The following is a 12,276-nucleotide window of genomic DNA, read 5'->3' on the forward strand; positions in this document are numbered from 1 at the left end:
GATCTTAACAGACACCTCGCCAGAAAAGATACACAGATGGCACATAAGTATATGAAAGCATGCTCCATGTTATATGCCATCAGGGAAATGCAAGGTAAAACAATGAGATGCCCCTACACACCTGTGAGAATGGCCAACATCCAGAACACGATAGTATCAAACACGCCCATTCGGTGCTGGTGGGGATGCTAAATGGTTTGGCCACCGTGGAAGACAGTTGGGTAGTTTCTTACAAAACTAACTTCCTCTTACCCTGAGATCCAGCAAGCCTGCTCCTTGGAATTCTGCCAACTGTGTTCAAAACCTATGCCCACACAAAAAGATATTTTAAAAATATATTTTATTGATTTTTTACAGAGAGGAAAGGAGATGAATAGAGAGTTAGAAACATCCATCAGCTGCCTCTTGCACACCCCTTACTGGGGATGTGCCCGCAACCAAGGTACATGCCTTTGACCGGAATCGAACCTGGGACCCTTGAGTCTGCAGACCGATGCTCTATCCACTGAGCCAAACTGGTTAGGGCTGCTCATAGATGTTTACAGCAGCTTTATTCACAATTGCCCAGACTTGGAAGCAACCAAGATGTCCTTCAGTAGGTGAATGGATACGTAGAAAGTGGTCCATCCAGACAATGAGATATTACTTAGTGATAAAAAGGAACGAGTTATCCTGTCATGAAAAGTCATGGAGGAACCTTAAATGCATATGACTAAGTGAAAGAAGCCAGTCTGAAAAGGCTATGTACTGCATGATTCCAGCGGTAAGACATTCTGGAAAATGCAACATGACGCAGGTGGTAAAAAAAAGGTCAGTAGTTGCCAGGGGCCGGGGGAGAGGAGTGAAGAAGCAGAGGATTTCTGAGGCCGTGGGGCTCCTCTGTATGATACTCTCATGGTGGATACGTCATTAGACCTTTGCCCAAACCCCAAGAACGTACACCGCCAAGCGTGAGCCCTCGGGTAAGCTGTGGCGATGATGTCAATGGAGGTTCATCAGTGGTAACCGGTGAATCACTCTGGTGGGGATGCCTGAGTGCGGGAAGTCTCTGTGCCTTCTGCTCAAGCTTGCTGTGAACCCCAAACTGCTTTTAAAAAAATGCAAAGCTTATTTTTTTTAAAAAGCCATCAGCACATCTCATGGTCCGGTTGTCACCAGCGCTGCAAAAGTTACCTGCTGTCAGCGGGGTGCCCGCCCTCAGCCTGGGCGTCAGAGAGGGAGGGACATGGATGTTTCGACTCACACCCATGCCTCCCTGAGTCAGAGAGGGAGCAGGGACAGGGGCCGGCAGTCACGGGGTCTGGCTCCTGCGGGCCCGGGCTCGGGGACACGCCCATCCGCCAGCTGCCCTGGCAGCTGGGCCTCACGCCGAGAGCCTGCGGAGCAACCACGAGCTCTTGCTGTTTCCCTTGAAGTCTCCCACGCAGCAGCCCGTGGGCTGTTAGACGTGGAAGCCAGGTCAGGCCACTGTCTGTGTAAACCTCTTATGTTTACATAAACCTCACGCCAGGCATCAGATCAAAACAACGACCCTGGCTGCTCCCCGGCCCTCTCTGTCCCCAGCGTGTGTTCCTGATGTCCCTGGGCATGGCCAGCTCCTGCGGCCACCGGTCTCCTCTGCAGGGACCGGTCTTCACCTTCATGGGAATGTCTCTTCCTCAATGTCACCTCTTCAGGGAGCCCCTTAGCCACACTGTCCTCTGTCTGCTCTAATTCTTCATTTAGTTTCTTTCTTTCTTTTTAAAATATCTTTTATTGATTTTTTACAGAGAGGGAGAGGGACAGCGAGTTAGAAACATTGATGAGAGAGAAACCTCAATCAGCTGCCTCTTGCACACTGCCCAATGTACACCTCCTGCAACCAAGGTACATGCACTTGACTGGAATCAAACCAGGGACCTTTCAGTCCGAAGGCCGACGCTCTATCCACTGAGCCAAACCCGTTTCAGCTGTCATTTAGTTTCACATGACCTGTCTTGTTTATTGCTTCATCCCTGACTGTTAGGTCAGAGCAGGCACAGGGTAGGAACTGGACATAGAGATGCTGAATGAAGGACTCAGCTGAGCTCTTCCGGTGAGCAGGGGTGCCCAGGCAGGAGGGATGAGCTTTATCGTTAGGAGCTGAGGCACAGGAGATCAGTCCTGGCCCTGGCCTCACGTTTCCCGTGCTGCAGGCACAGACTGCGGAGGAGGCCGGGAGGACATTCCTCTCCCTGATCCATAGCTCAGGTCCTGCAAGAGCTTGGAGGCGGCAAGATGAACTCCTGACCTCCCTCTGAGCTCCAGATACGGCCACTCCAGTCCCTGGACCACATCACATCCAAAGCTGAGTGCGTCGCTGTCAGCTCAAACCAACTTTTCCTCCATGTCCCCTCCAAGTGACCTTGCACTCCTGTGGGCCATGTGGCCGTGTTTCCCCACCCCTTTCATTCCTGCGGCTGCAGGCTGAGGACCATCACTCACTCATTCTCTCTCTCTCTCTCTCTCTCTCTCTGTCTCTCTCTCCCTCTGACTATTGCCTTCTATCCGGCCTCCCGACTTTCCATGGCTAGTCCTGGCGACTGAATCTGGCAAAAGGGAAGGGAGGGGCTCCCCTTCAAGCCCCTCTGCCCCTGGCGGGAGGGGAGTAGCCCCCAAGCTCCAGAGGCCCTCGGCTTGTATCACAGACTGAGCCGTCCCAGCGCACTGGCTTAGGGAGAGGCATCAGCTGCTGAAAGGCCTAGACCTGAACTGTCCACCATAGTGGCCACCAGCCATAGGTGACTGTTCATATTTAAGTTTAAACCAATTTTAATTTTTAAAAATTTAAATATTTTTATTGATTTCAGAGGGAAAGGCAGAGAGAAGAAGAGAGAGAGAGAGATATATCAATTGCTGCTGGGCTGCAACCATGGCCAAGCCCCAGGGTCCCCGCCTCATGGGGCCAGCGGGCAGAAGGAGTGTCCCTTAGACAGATTTATCCCTTAGACATTTGCCGCTGGGGCCCCTGGCCACTGCCCCCCACCCCCCCAGACCTCCCCAGCGGACTCCTGTGAACCCCTTGCAGACACTCTGGACTCCCCAAGTTCAGAGACGGCCTTAGTCAATGAAGAGCAGAAACCTCGTCATCCTCTTCCGAAGGCCCAGGGTGCCTTTGGGATGCCACCCTCTCAGCACTGCGCGGGAGCCTCAGAAGAAGGACCAGACCCCGAGCTGGGTTTAGACATGGAGGCCCTGGAAACGGAGGATGGCAGGCAAACCGCGTCAGATGCTCAGAGCGCGGGCAGGCCGGGGCGTGAGCCTCAGGCGGACCTGGAGGGGACGCACCGACCTGCCCTCGGGGACTCCCCCTACCGGTGAAAATGCCGGGAGGAATGCCCCTGGCAAAGGGGAGCCTGCAACCTCTCAGAACCGCCCAGCTCTGGCGTCTTTCTGCAAAGAGAGAAATGCAGCCAAGAAAACAAAAGAATGGGGCTTTCCCTCCGCAGAACGAGCCTAAACCCGCGACAGCTAACACAATCACCTGGGTCCCAGGCTCTTCTGAGAAATGAGTGGGCCCTCTCTCCCGCTTCCCGGCAGCCTCTCCCTCCCCAGCTCCTCCCCGCACCCCGGGGGGACCTGGGAGCACTCAGGGCGCCCTTCCAGGCCCGGAGGCTACCCTGTGGGTGCCTGCCCCACCTCCCTCCCACTGTCTCGCCCAGGCAGCAGGCAGGCAAGGAGTGGGATGCCCTTACCTGGGGGACAAACAGCCCCGAGAAGGTGGAAAGCCCTGCCTCTTCCCAGCCTCCCGGCCTTCCCAGCCCGGCCTGTCAGACGAGGGAGAAGCAGGTCCGTGGCTCTCCCAGCAGACAGCGGGAGAGGCAGCTCACAGCGCATCGTCTCCCCTCTGCCGCCCCTGCCTCCTCTGTCACCGTGGCCAGTGCGGAGGGAGGCGGGAGAGGCTGCTGCTCGGCCATGCACCGAGCAGACATGACGTGAACGTGGGCCGAGGGAAGGGAGCTCAGGGCTCCGTCGAGGCGGCTGCATCGACCACTGCTTTCAGTCTTACTGCTCACGCCTGCAGCCTTCCGAGGGGCCCAGTGTGGCCTTTCCTATGCAGATAATTTACCCAACTGCATCTCACGCTTTGTTTGTTTCTGTCCAGACTGGTGGTGACTGAGGGGCCCCGTGTCTGGGAGGCCCACTCTGCTGGAGGGCACCCCTGAGTCCAAGGCGGGGTGGGTGGGTGGGGGGACATTGACAAGGGGAACTGTCTTCAAGGGACTGTGGTTGTGACTGTCCTCAGAGCAAGTATAAACGCGTCTGTCATAATCACAAGGGACCCACTTGGGGCTTTTCTCTGCGCCCAGAGGGGGTGCAATTGTGTCATGATCCAAGGCCCGCCACGAACACGGCTGGGAAGACTCCCACTGCGAGCCTCGTTAAAAACATAACATTTTGACCCGGTTGGCATGGGGCAGTGGTTGAGCATCAACGTATGAACCAGGAGGTCACAGTGCGATTTCTGGTCAGAGCACCAGCCCAGGTTGCAGGCTCCATCCCCAATGCAGGTGGCGACGGATCAAGGATTCTCTTTCATCATTGATGTGTCTATCTCTCTCTCCCTCTTTCCTCCTCTCTGAAATCAATAAAAATGCATTTTTAAAAACACATTTTGTATGTGCAGGCTTATTCCAAAATTTCATCTGAACACCCACCATTAATAAAATGAAACATATTATCAGTGTCAGTGTATCTGATGCACAGTGGTCATGTCCAAATGAAATCTTACTCCATTTGAGCCTAATTTCAAGGTGCTTGTGGTCCTCCAGCATTCGGACAGAATGCCAGAGAGGATGGTCACGCTGTCCCTGGTTACGTGTGGCTAGTGTGACTAAGGAACTGGTTACATTTGAATTAATTTTAAATTAAAGAGGCACACAGGGCTACCAGTTACTGTATTGGGTGGCACGGCTCGGTGGGTTTAGGGCAAGGCCAAAGGGTCCCAAGGAGATGGATAGCTCTCGGGCAATGACATCAGCGCCTGAAAGAGACCTTACAGATGCACCTTCACCAGCTGACGGCTCGGCCCTCACCAGGACTCTCCACTTCCCTTTTCCTGTCAGTAGCCGCACCGTCCAGGAAAAAAAAACAACGCTATTCTTGCATGCTCAGCCTGTGCGTGCGTCGTCAGAGATGGTTTGAGCTTAGCCCCGCTTCCCCTGGCTTTTCATTTCTGGTTGCAAACCATCGGGTGCCGCGAATTGCTGAAAGCTGCAGCTGGTGACACCCCCCTCCCCACCCTCTAGGCCCACCCCACCAGTGACAGCACACACAGGGGCGGCCTGGCTTCCTTTGTGCTGTTTGCACCGGGTGGCTGCCTGCTCAGAAGGCTTGCCTCTCGTCCCAGGCAGACGGCAAGCCAGCCCCTCCCAGGCACAGCTGGCGGCCCCTTCTCCCCGCGCCTCTCTCGCATGCTGCCCTTCGAGGTGAGTACCTCCCTTCGTCCTTCTCTTCCCAGGGCCACCTGTGCCCTCAGCTGTGTGTGGTCACAATAGCTCCTGAGACCCAGGCTTTGGCCTCTGCGTTCAGTGGTCATGAGCACCAGGCTTCCAGGGTGAGCGATGGCCTGCCTGAAGGTGATGCGTTGGATAGATTGCAGCCCATACCCACTCGGATGCTGTAGCTCTGTGTTCACTTGGCATTGAAAGTGGCCTACGAGGGACTGTTCACTAGAAAGCAAGACAGAGCATTGTGTGTGCCGTCAGATTCCCTCCCCATTGAGTGTGTGTGTGTGTGTGTGTGTGTGTGTGTGTGTGCGCGTGTGCGACGCGTTGCAGAGAACCCTCTAACAGGCGGCGTCTGGGAACGTTAACGGCGGCTACACTCCACCAGAGGCGTCCGTGTTTTCATTTCCTTCACGACGCAGCGCGCCTGCTTTGGGGGATTTTCCTGGGACAGTTGTGAAAAGGCTCCTTTACGATCAGAAATCAGCCACGCTACTTTCTTTGCAATGACTCATCAAGGACTACTGTTTTGCCTTTCAAACCTACCTCTCTTGAGCGCTTCATCAGCTGGCGCTCCCCGCCCCTCCGCAGGGCAGGTGAGCTGGGCTGAGTGCTGGCCTGGGGTGGGGTGCAGCCGGCAGGCCCCACGCCCAGCTCCTCCAGGATGGAACAAGCCAGAGCTAAGGGAAGGCTCTTTCTTCCAGGATGTCTGTCTGTCTACTCAGGAGCCCCACGCACAGGCTCCCACTGGGAGCCCCCGGGGGCAGGTCAGTGCCTGTGGGGACTGGGATGAGGGTGGGGGCGGGGGCTGACCCTGTAGCAAACTGGACAAAGACAGGCCTTTATACAATAGAAAGCCAGTGCAGGGCTTCAAAGGCGCAGAGTACCTCGGGGATCGGAACGGGAGATGTGTGCTCCGGTAGCAGCCCCGCCAGCTGGGAGTTCCTTCTTTGGATGAGCTTTGCAAACAGGTCCACAGAGCAGAAGAACAATGGGGTCTCTCTCTGTCTCTCTCTCTCTCTCCCTCTCTTTTAAGTGAAGCTGACAGGTTATTTTTATGATAGCTCTTCAAATTTCATGCACAAAGTAAAGGAAAAAAACAAGAGTCTCACTTTCCACTGGCCCTCATTGTTCCAGCTCCTTCCAGAAAATGTTTCAGTGCGAATCACCTGTGAGGTGTGTAACCTTTTATATCGATTTGAAAAGATCACGCAACGACATTCTACCTTGAGCACTTTTCACCGAATCACCTTGCTGAGCTCTGTGTACACTGTGAGGTCTCCCTCATTCTATTGATTGGCTCCGGGTGGTTTATTGAACAGATGCATCGGAATATGACCAATATCTGGGTAGTTAGGTTTTTTCTAGGTGTTTTTGTTTTTTGTCCTGGGGGAAATGCTGGCACACGGCCTGAGCATGGCTCTGTGTTCTTTTGAGATCAGACCAGTAGGTGTGTTCCCGGCAGATGAGCTGCTGAGTCAGAGCCGTTGTGCTTTGTAATTTTGACAGACACGGCTTCACCCTCCAGAACATCACCTACACTTACACTCCCCACAGCCGCGCCGAGGCCCGACCCGAACTCCCATCAACGCCTTTCTCGGCTGTCCCTATGTGCAACCCGAAACAGTGATAACCAACCATAACAGAGGCCCAACGACAATCAAAGACGTGGCTCTTCACCCGGCCGGTGTGCCAGCCATTCACCTCTCCTCTGAGGGAAGGGTTCCTATTCCACAGATCCATCTGTAGACTGACGTGGGGGCTGTTACAGATAAAGCTGCTATGAGCACTGGTCCTTAATGTTTGTGTGGATACGGTCTCGCGTTTTTCTTAGGCAAACACTTAACGAGCGGGATGGCTAAGCACACGGTGAGTGTAGGCATGTTTCATTTTTTTAAAAAACCGACAAATGGTTTTCCAAAGCGGTTGTCTCACAGGGTGTGCACTGAAAACCACTGGGCTTTCAGAAAAGCACTGGGCTTTCAGAAAAGCAGGACGAGCCGAAACCAGTTTGGCTCAGTGGAAAGAGCATTGGCCTGCGGACTGAAGGGTCCCAGGTTCAATTCTGGTCGGGGGCATGTACCTTGGTGGTGGGCACATCCCCAGTAGGGGGTGTGAGGGAGGCAGCTGATGGGTGTTTCTCTCTCATCAATGTTTCTCTCTCCCTTCCTCTCTGTAAACAAAATCAATAAAATATATATATTTTTTAAAAAAGAAAAGAAAAGCAGGACAAGTCACGGTGCTATGTTATAAAAAGGACACCAGCAGGTTAGGGTGGGATCGATGAAGGAGAAGGTTTCCTTCTAGACCTTGGGTGTGGTCCTGGGCACCACAGAGAGAGGGCCCGCCCGCTCCGGCACAGGCCTGCCCAAGGGAGCCAGCCGGACTGTGGTCAGCCGAGGCCTGAACATGAGGCCACTACCTTTTCTTTGGGAAACGACCCTAGGACTTCCTTTTCGGGCTGGAGTCAGGATCCAGGGAAAACAGGGCCCGTTACCCTTCTCTGGGCGGGTCCAGCAGCGTGCAGGCAGGTGCTGGGGCACTGGGCCCCCAGGAGAGGGACTCTGATGCTGGCAGATGCCATGTTCTTGCCACCTGGCTACCCAGAGGCCCTGCCCCTGCGGAGTCTGGGCCCGAGCATTCCCAAGTCACCCACTGTCTTGCGGTCGGCAGGCTGGTAAAATGGGGAGAGGGGAATGGGGGTGGTGGTGGGGGGAGCAGGATTCAGGCAAACAGACTCCAACGGAGAAGCTGAGTCAAGAGAAGCTGAGCGGGTGGACAGGACGGCTGGAAAGGGAAGGCCTGGCCCAGGGCTCTCGGAGGAAGGTTCCGCTCATGTCTGCCTGAACCGCCAAGATGATTCCGGAAGGTGGACTCTGACTGACATCGCACAGTGGGCACCCCAACCTTGCTGTGGTCTTTTTCACAAGAAAAACAGATTTAAGATGGAACCTCCGTCCTTAGGTGGTGTCACTGCTCCTTGACAAGCACTCTTCTGATCTTGCCCTCTCTTTCTAGAAGCAGCTTGCCTCTGCCGCACCATGACACCCCTAGAATTCACAGTGAGTACAGCTCCTGAAATGCACTCCTGGCTTGCCTTTTTGGGGGGTGTGGGAAGGAATCCTGGGTGGGGGAGGGGTTTCTCTGGGAGGTTTTCCTGGGTAAGATCCCTGCTGAGCAGCGCCCCATAGAGGCGGTCAATGCACAGTGCAGAGGGCTTTACAAACGTGGAGACCCAGAAGCCCTTTGGGATATGTTTTTTAAAAAAGAAAAGAAAAGCAGGACATGAGAGAGGAAAATGCAATTTTAGATTTTTGCTCCTTTCCACCCTCCCTCCCTTTCCCAAGGGCTCACGGCTCAGGGTTCTGATCACCAGCCCTTATCTCCACTTCCCCTGGCAGAAGTTCTGGACTGGCTCTGGGCCAGAACCCCTTGCAAACTATAAGAAGGGGTGTTATGTGAGCGTGCATGTGTGTACATGGGTCTGAACAATATGTGTATGTGTGCATGTGTTCATATGAACAAGAGGGAAGGCATGTTTGTGCATATGTGAGTGTGCAAATCTATGCATGGATTGTATGTGTTTGCATGTGTGTGTGCTTGTGAGGGCCTGCGTCATGGAAGTCGGCCCTGTACACTGCTCAGGGCCCTGTACCTAGAGGTGCCACGTGCGTGATTGAATGCTCTACTATTTTTAAAATCTTAACGAATTTTGAAAAAGGGACACTGAAAGTGGCACAACCTGTCCTGGGACTTATGTATGCGCATGCGTGTGAGTGTGCATGTGTGCGTGCACACATGCCTGTACATGTGTGCTCATATGTGTGGATACGGCTGTTGCTGATGGAGCAGAGGACCCACAGCTCTCAGAAGACTCAGAGGGATCTGCAGCCAGAAAAGCTGAGACTCTGAGGACCTTTTTGGGGAGGACAGAACAGAGAGGAGAGGGGGCAGCCACATCATTCAGAGTGTGATGACAGATTGTGGCCATCAGTGGTCCCAGGGGCATTACCCCATAAGAGACCTGTCACGTGCTCCTGCAATTGCTCATGCCTTGTGTGTGCCCTCCATGGGAAGCTGAGTTCCAGGAGAGCAGGAACCGTGTCCAACTTATCCACCTCTGTATCTTCAGAGCATCTGACATACCATAGGTGCCCAACAAACATTTGTTGATGAAATAAATCTGTTATGATCCAAGCAGATGCTCTCAGGTCCCCTGTTTTCCACGTGTACATTTCTTTTGTCTTATCAGAGGCTTTGGGGCTTGGAAGGGTCAGGTACTCCATGCCTCTGCTATCAGACAGAGCCTTCAAAAGCGTGTCCTTGACCTAATGCCGCCTTGTTTCTCCTTGCAGAGTCCTGTCCCCAATCTGTCTGATGACTTCAGCTATGACTCCACGTCTTCCATGGATGACTATGAGAACTTCAACTTGCTGGACTTCTACTGTAAGAAAAGCAACGTCAGGCAGTTCGCGAGCCACTTCCTCCCTCCCTTGTACTGGCTGGTGTTCATCGTGGGCACCGTGGGCAACAGCCTGGTCATCCTAGTCTACTGGTACTGCACCAGGTTGAAGACCATGACCGACATGTTCCTGCTGAATCTGGCCATTGCCGACCTCCTCTTTCTGGCCACTCTTCCCTTCTGGGCCATCGCCGCTGCCGACCAGTGGAAATTCCAGACCTTCATGTGCAAAGCGGTCAACAGCATGTACAAGATGAACTTCTACAGCTGCGGGCTGCTGATCATGTGCATCAGCGTGGACAGGTACATCGCCATCGCCCAGGCCATGCGGGCGCAGAGCTGGAGGCAGAAGAGGCTTCTGTACAGCAAAATGGTCTGCATCGTCGTCTGGGTAATGGCGGCCGCGCTCTGCATCCCGGAAGTCCTGTACAGCCAACTCAAGAGGGATTCCAACGTCACCGTCTGCACCATGGTGTATCCTCGTGATGAGAGCACCAAGCCGAAGTCGGTCGTCTTGACCCTGAAGGTGATCCTGGGGTTCTTCCTTCCCTTTGTGGTCATGGCTTGCTGCTACACCATCATCATTCACACGCTGACCCAGGCCAAGAAGTCCTCCAAGCACAAGGCCCTAAAGGTGACCATCACCGTCCTTACCGTCTTCGTCTTATCTCAGTTCCCCTACAACTGCATCCTGTTGGTGCAGACCATCGACGCCTACGTCAGGTTCATCTCGAGCTGTGCCCTCTCCATCAACCTCGACATCTGCTTTCAGGTCACTCAGACCATCGCCTTCTTCCACAGCTGCCTGAACCCCGTCCTCTATGTGTTTGTGGGGGAGAGATTCCGACGGGATCTCGTGAAGACCCTGAAGCACCTGGGCTGCATCACACAGGCCCAGTGGGCCTCCTTTGCCAGACGACAGGGTAGCTTGAAGATTTCCTCGGTGCTGCTGGAGACAACCTCGGGGGCCCTCTCCCACTGAGGGACCTTCTCGCAGGGGGTAGATGGTCCCTTGGGAAGTGACAACAAATACAGATACAGCTTCCCCACTGATGGGACCGGAGGGACACCACAGAAAAAAAAGGAAGTGAGAGAGAGACAACTCAGAAAGGGATAATTGGAACATTATTAATTTGAGTCAGAATTCACCAAGCCAGAGGTTTCAGAACTGCCTCACCATCCCGGGAGACTCGCTGGCTGCTGGCTGCCATGCCTGTGATTCCCAGAGAACTGATGGACAGCATGCAGACTATCCCGGCTCCCCCGGGCCCAAGCATTCACGCATCTGACCTCAGGAGGCATCTGAGATTCTCAGAGCGCTGCCGGTTGCCATGGTTTCAGTTCTGCAGCCCCCCCCCCCCCCCCTTCCGAAGCAGACACCGAAGCATTGGCCCCTGCACGGTCCACAAAAGCACAAGGTTTCACAGACACGTCCATCTTTGGGGAGTTTCTACCCTGGTTTTGAGGCTGATGCCTGTGCCAGGTCTTAGAGTCTTAATCTAGAATCTTTCCAGACAACCTCAGATCCAGTCCCCCGGGTCTCCTTGATCTGCTCTGGGCCAGGGAGGGTCCTTGTGCCTGTTTAGACACGATCAGCAGGACTGGCCACTGAGCCGCTGGGCCACTGACCATTCCAGCAAGTCGTCTGGGTTCAGCTGGCTTCCATCCCATTTCTGTGACCTGCGGAGGCCCTGCGACTCCACACCTGCCTCAGGGCTGATGTGGTGAAGAGTCGGCTTGCCCCCGGGGTCATGGAAACGGTCTCCCCAGCCCGTGCAGGGAGGACCAGCCCCGGGTAGCCCCCTGGGCTCGCTCAGCTGAATGGCTTTTGTGAGGGTCCATGTGGCTCCCTATAAATGGGCTGGTCCATCGGCCTCTTGTTGCTGAGGCTGCTGGGAGGGTATCTGCCTCCATGCTTCTCTTTGCTCATAGAGCTAACATGTTTAAAAGCTTTCAACTTAGACATTAGACTGGAAAAAAGTAATATAGTAACTTTTTTTTTTTTTTTTGCTTTGTGTCTTTTAGCTATTTGGCAATTTGATCACATTTGAAAATATTTCATATATTAGAAAAATGCTTACATTTTTTAAAAATTACTTTTCAATTACAGTTGATATACAATATTATGTTAGTTTTAGGTAAACTAGAGTTTCTAATGTACATTTAAAAATATCTATTACTGGCCATTTTCTTCACTCTGTCCCTATATTTTAAATATGTACAACTACAGAGAAAAGATCCATACGAAGAGTGTGATGAGGAAGAGGCTGGGATAAGGAAAAAGAATCTTCAGAAGGCCTGGAAATGATGTTGGCTGACCCATTTCTCTCTCCTCTGGTCAAACTCACT

At 53.5% G+C, this 12,276-nt stretch overlaps 1 protein-coding gene across 1 annotated transcript; it reads left to right on the top strand.

Moving 5' to 3' along the window:
- The first annotated feature begins 5,341 nt into the window (after window positions 1–5,341).
- Window positions 5,342–10,909, top strand: CCR9 (C-C motif chemokine receptor 9). Its single transcript, XM_036432389.1, has 3 exons — window positions 5,342–5,447; window positions 8,484–8,527; window positions 9,821–10,909. Exons 2-3 carry the CDS (start codon window positions 8,507–8,509, stop codon window positions 10,907–10,909), a joined length of 1,110 nt encoding a protein of 369 aa, XP_036288282.1. The 5' UTR covers window positions 5,342–5,447; window positions 8,484–8,506.
- The last annotated feature ends 1,367 nt before the right edge of the window (window positions 10,910–12,276 follow it).

Source organism: Pipistrellus kuhlii, unplaced genomic scaffold (genome assembly GCF_014108245.1).
Source record: "Pipistrellus kuhlii isolate mPipKuh1 unplaced genomic scaffold, mPipKuh1.p scaffold_m20_p_11, whole genome shotgun sequence".
NCBI lineage: Eukaryota > Metazoa > Chordata > Mammalia > Chiroptera > Vespertilionidae > Pipistrellus > Pipistrellus kuhlii.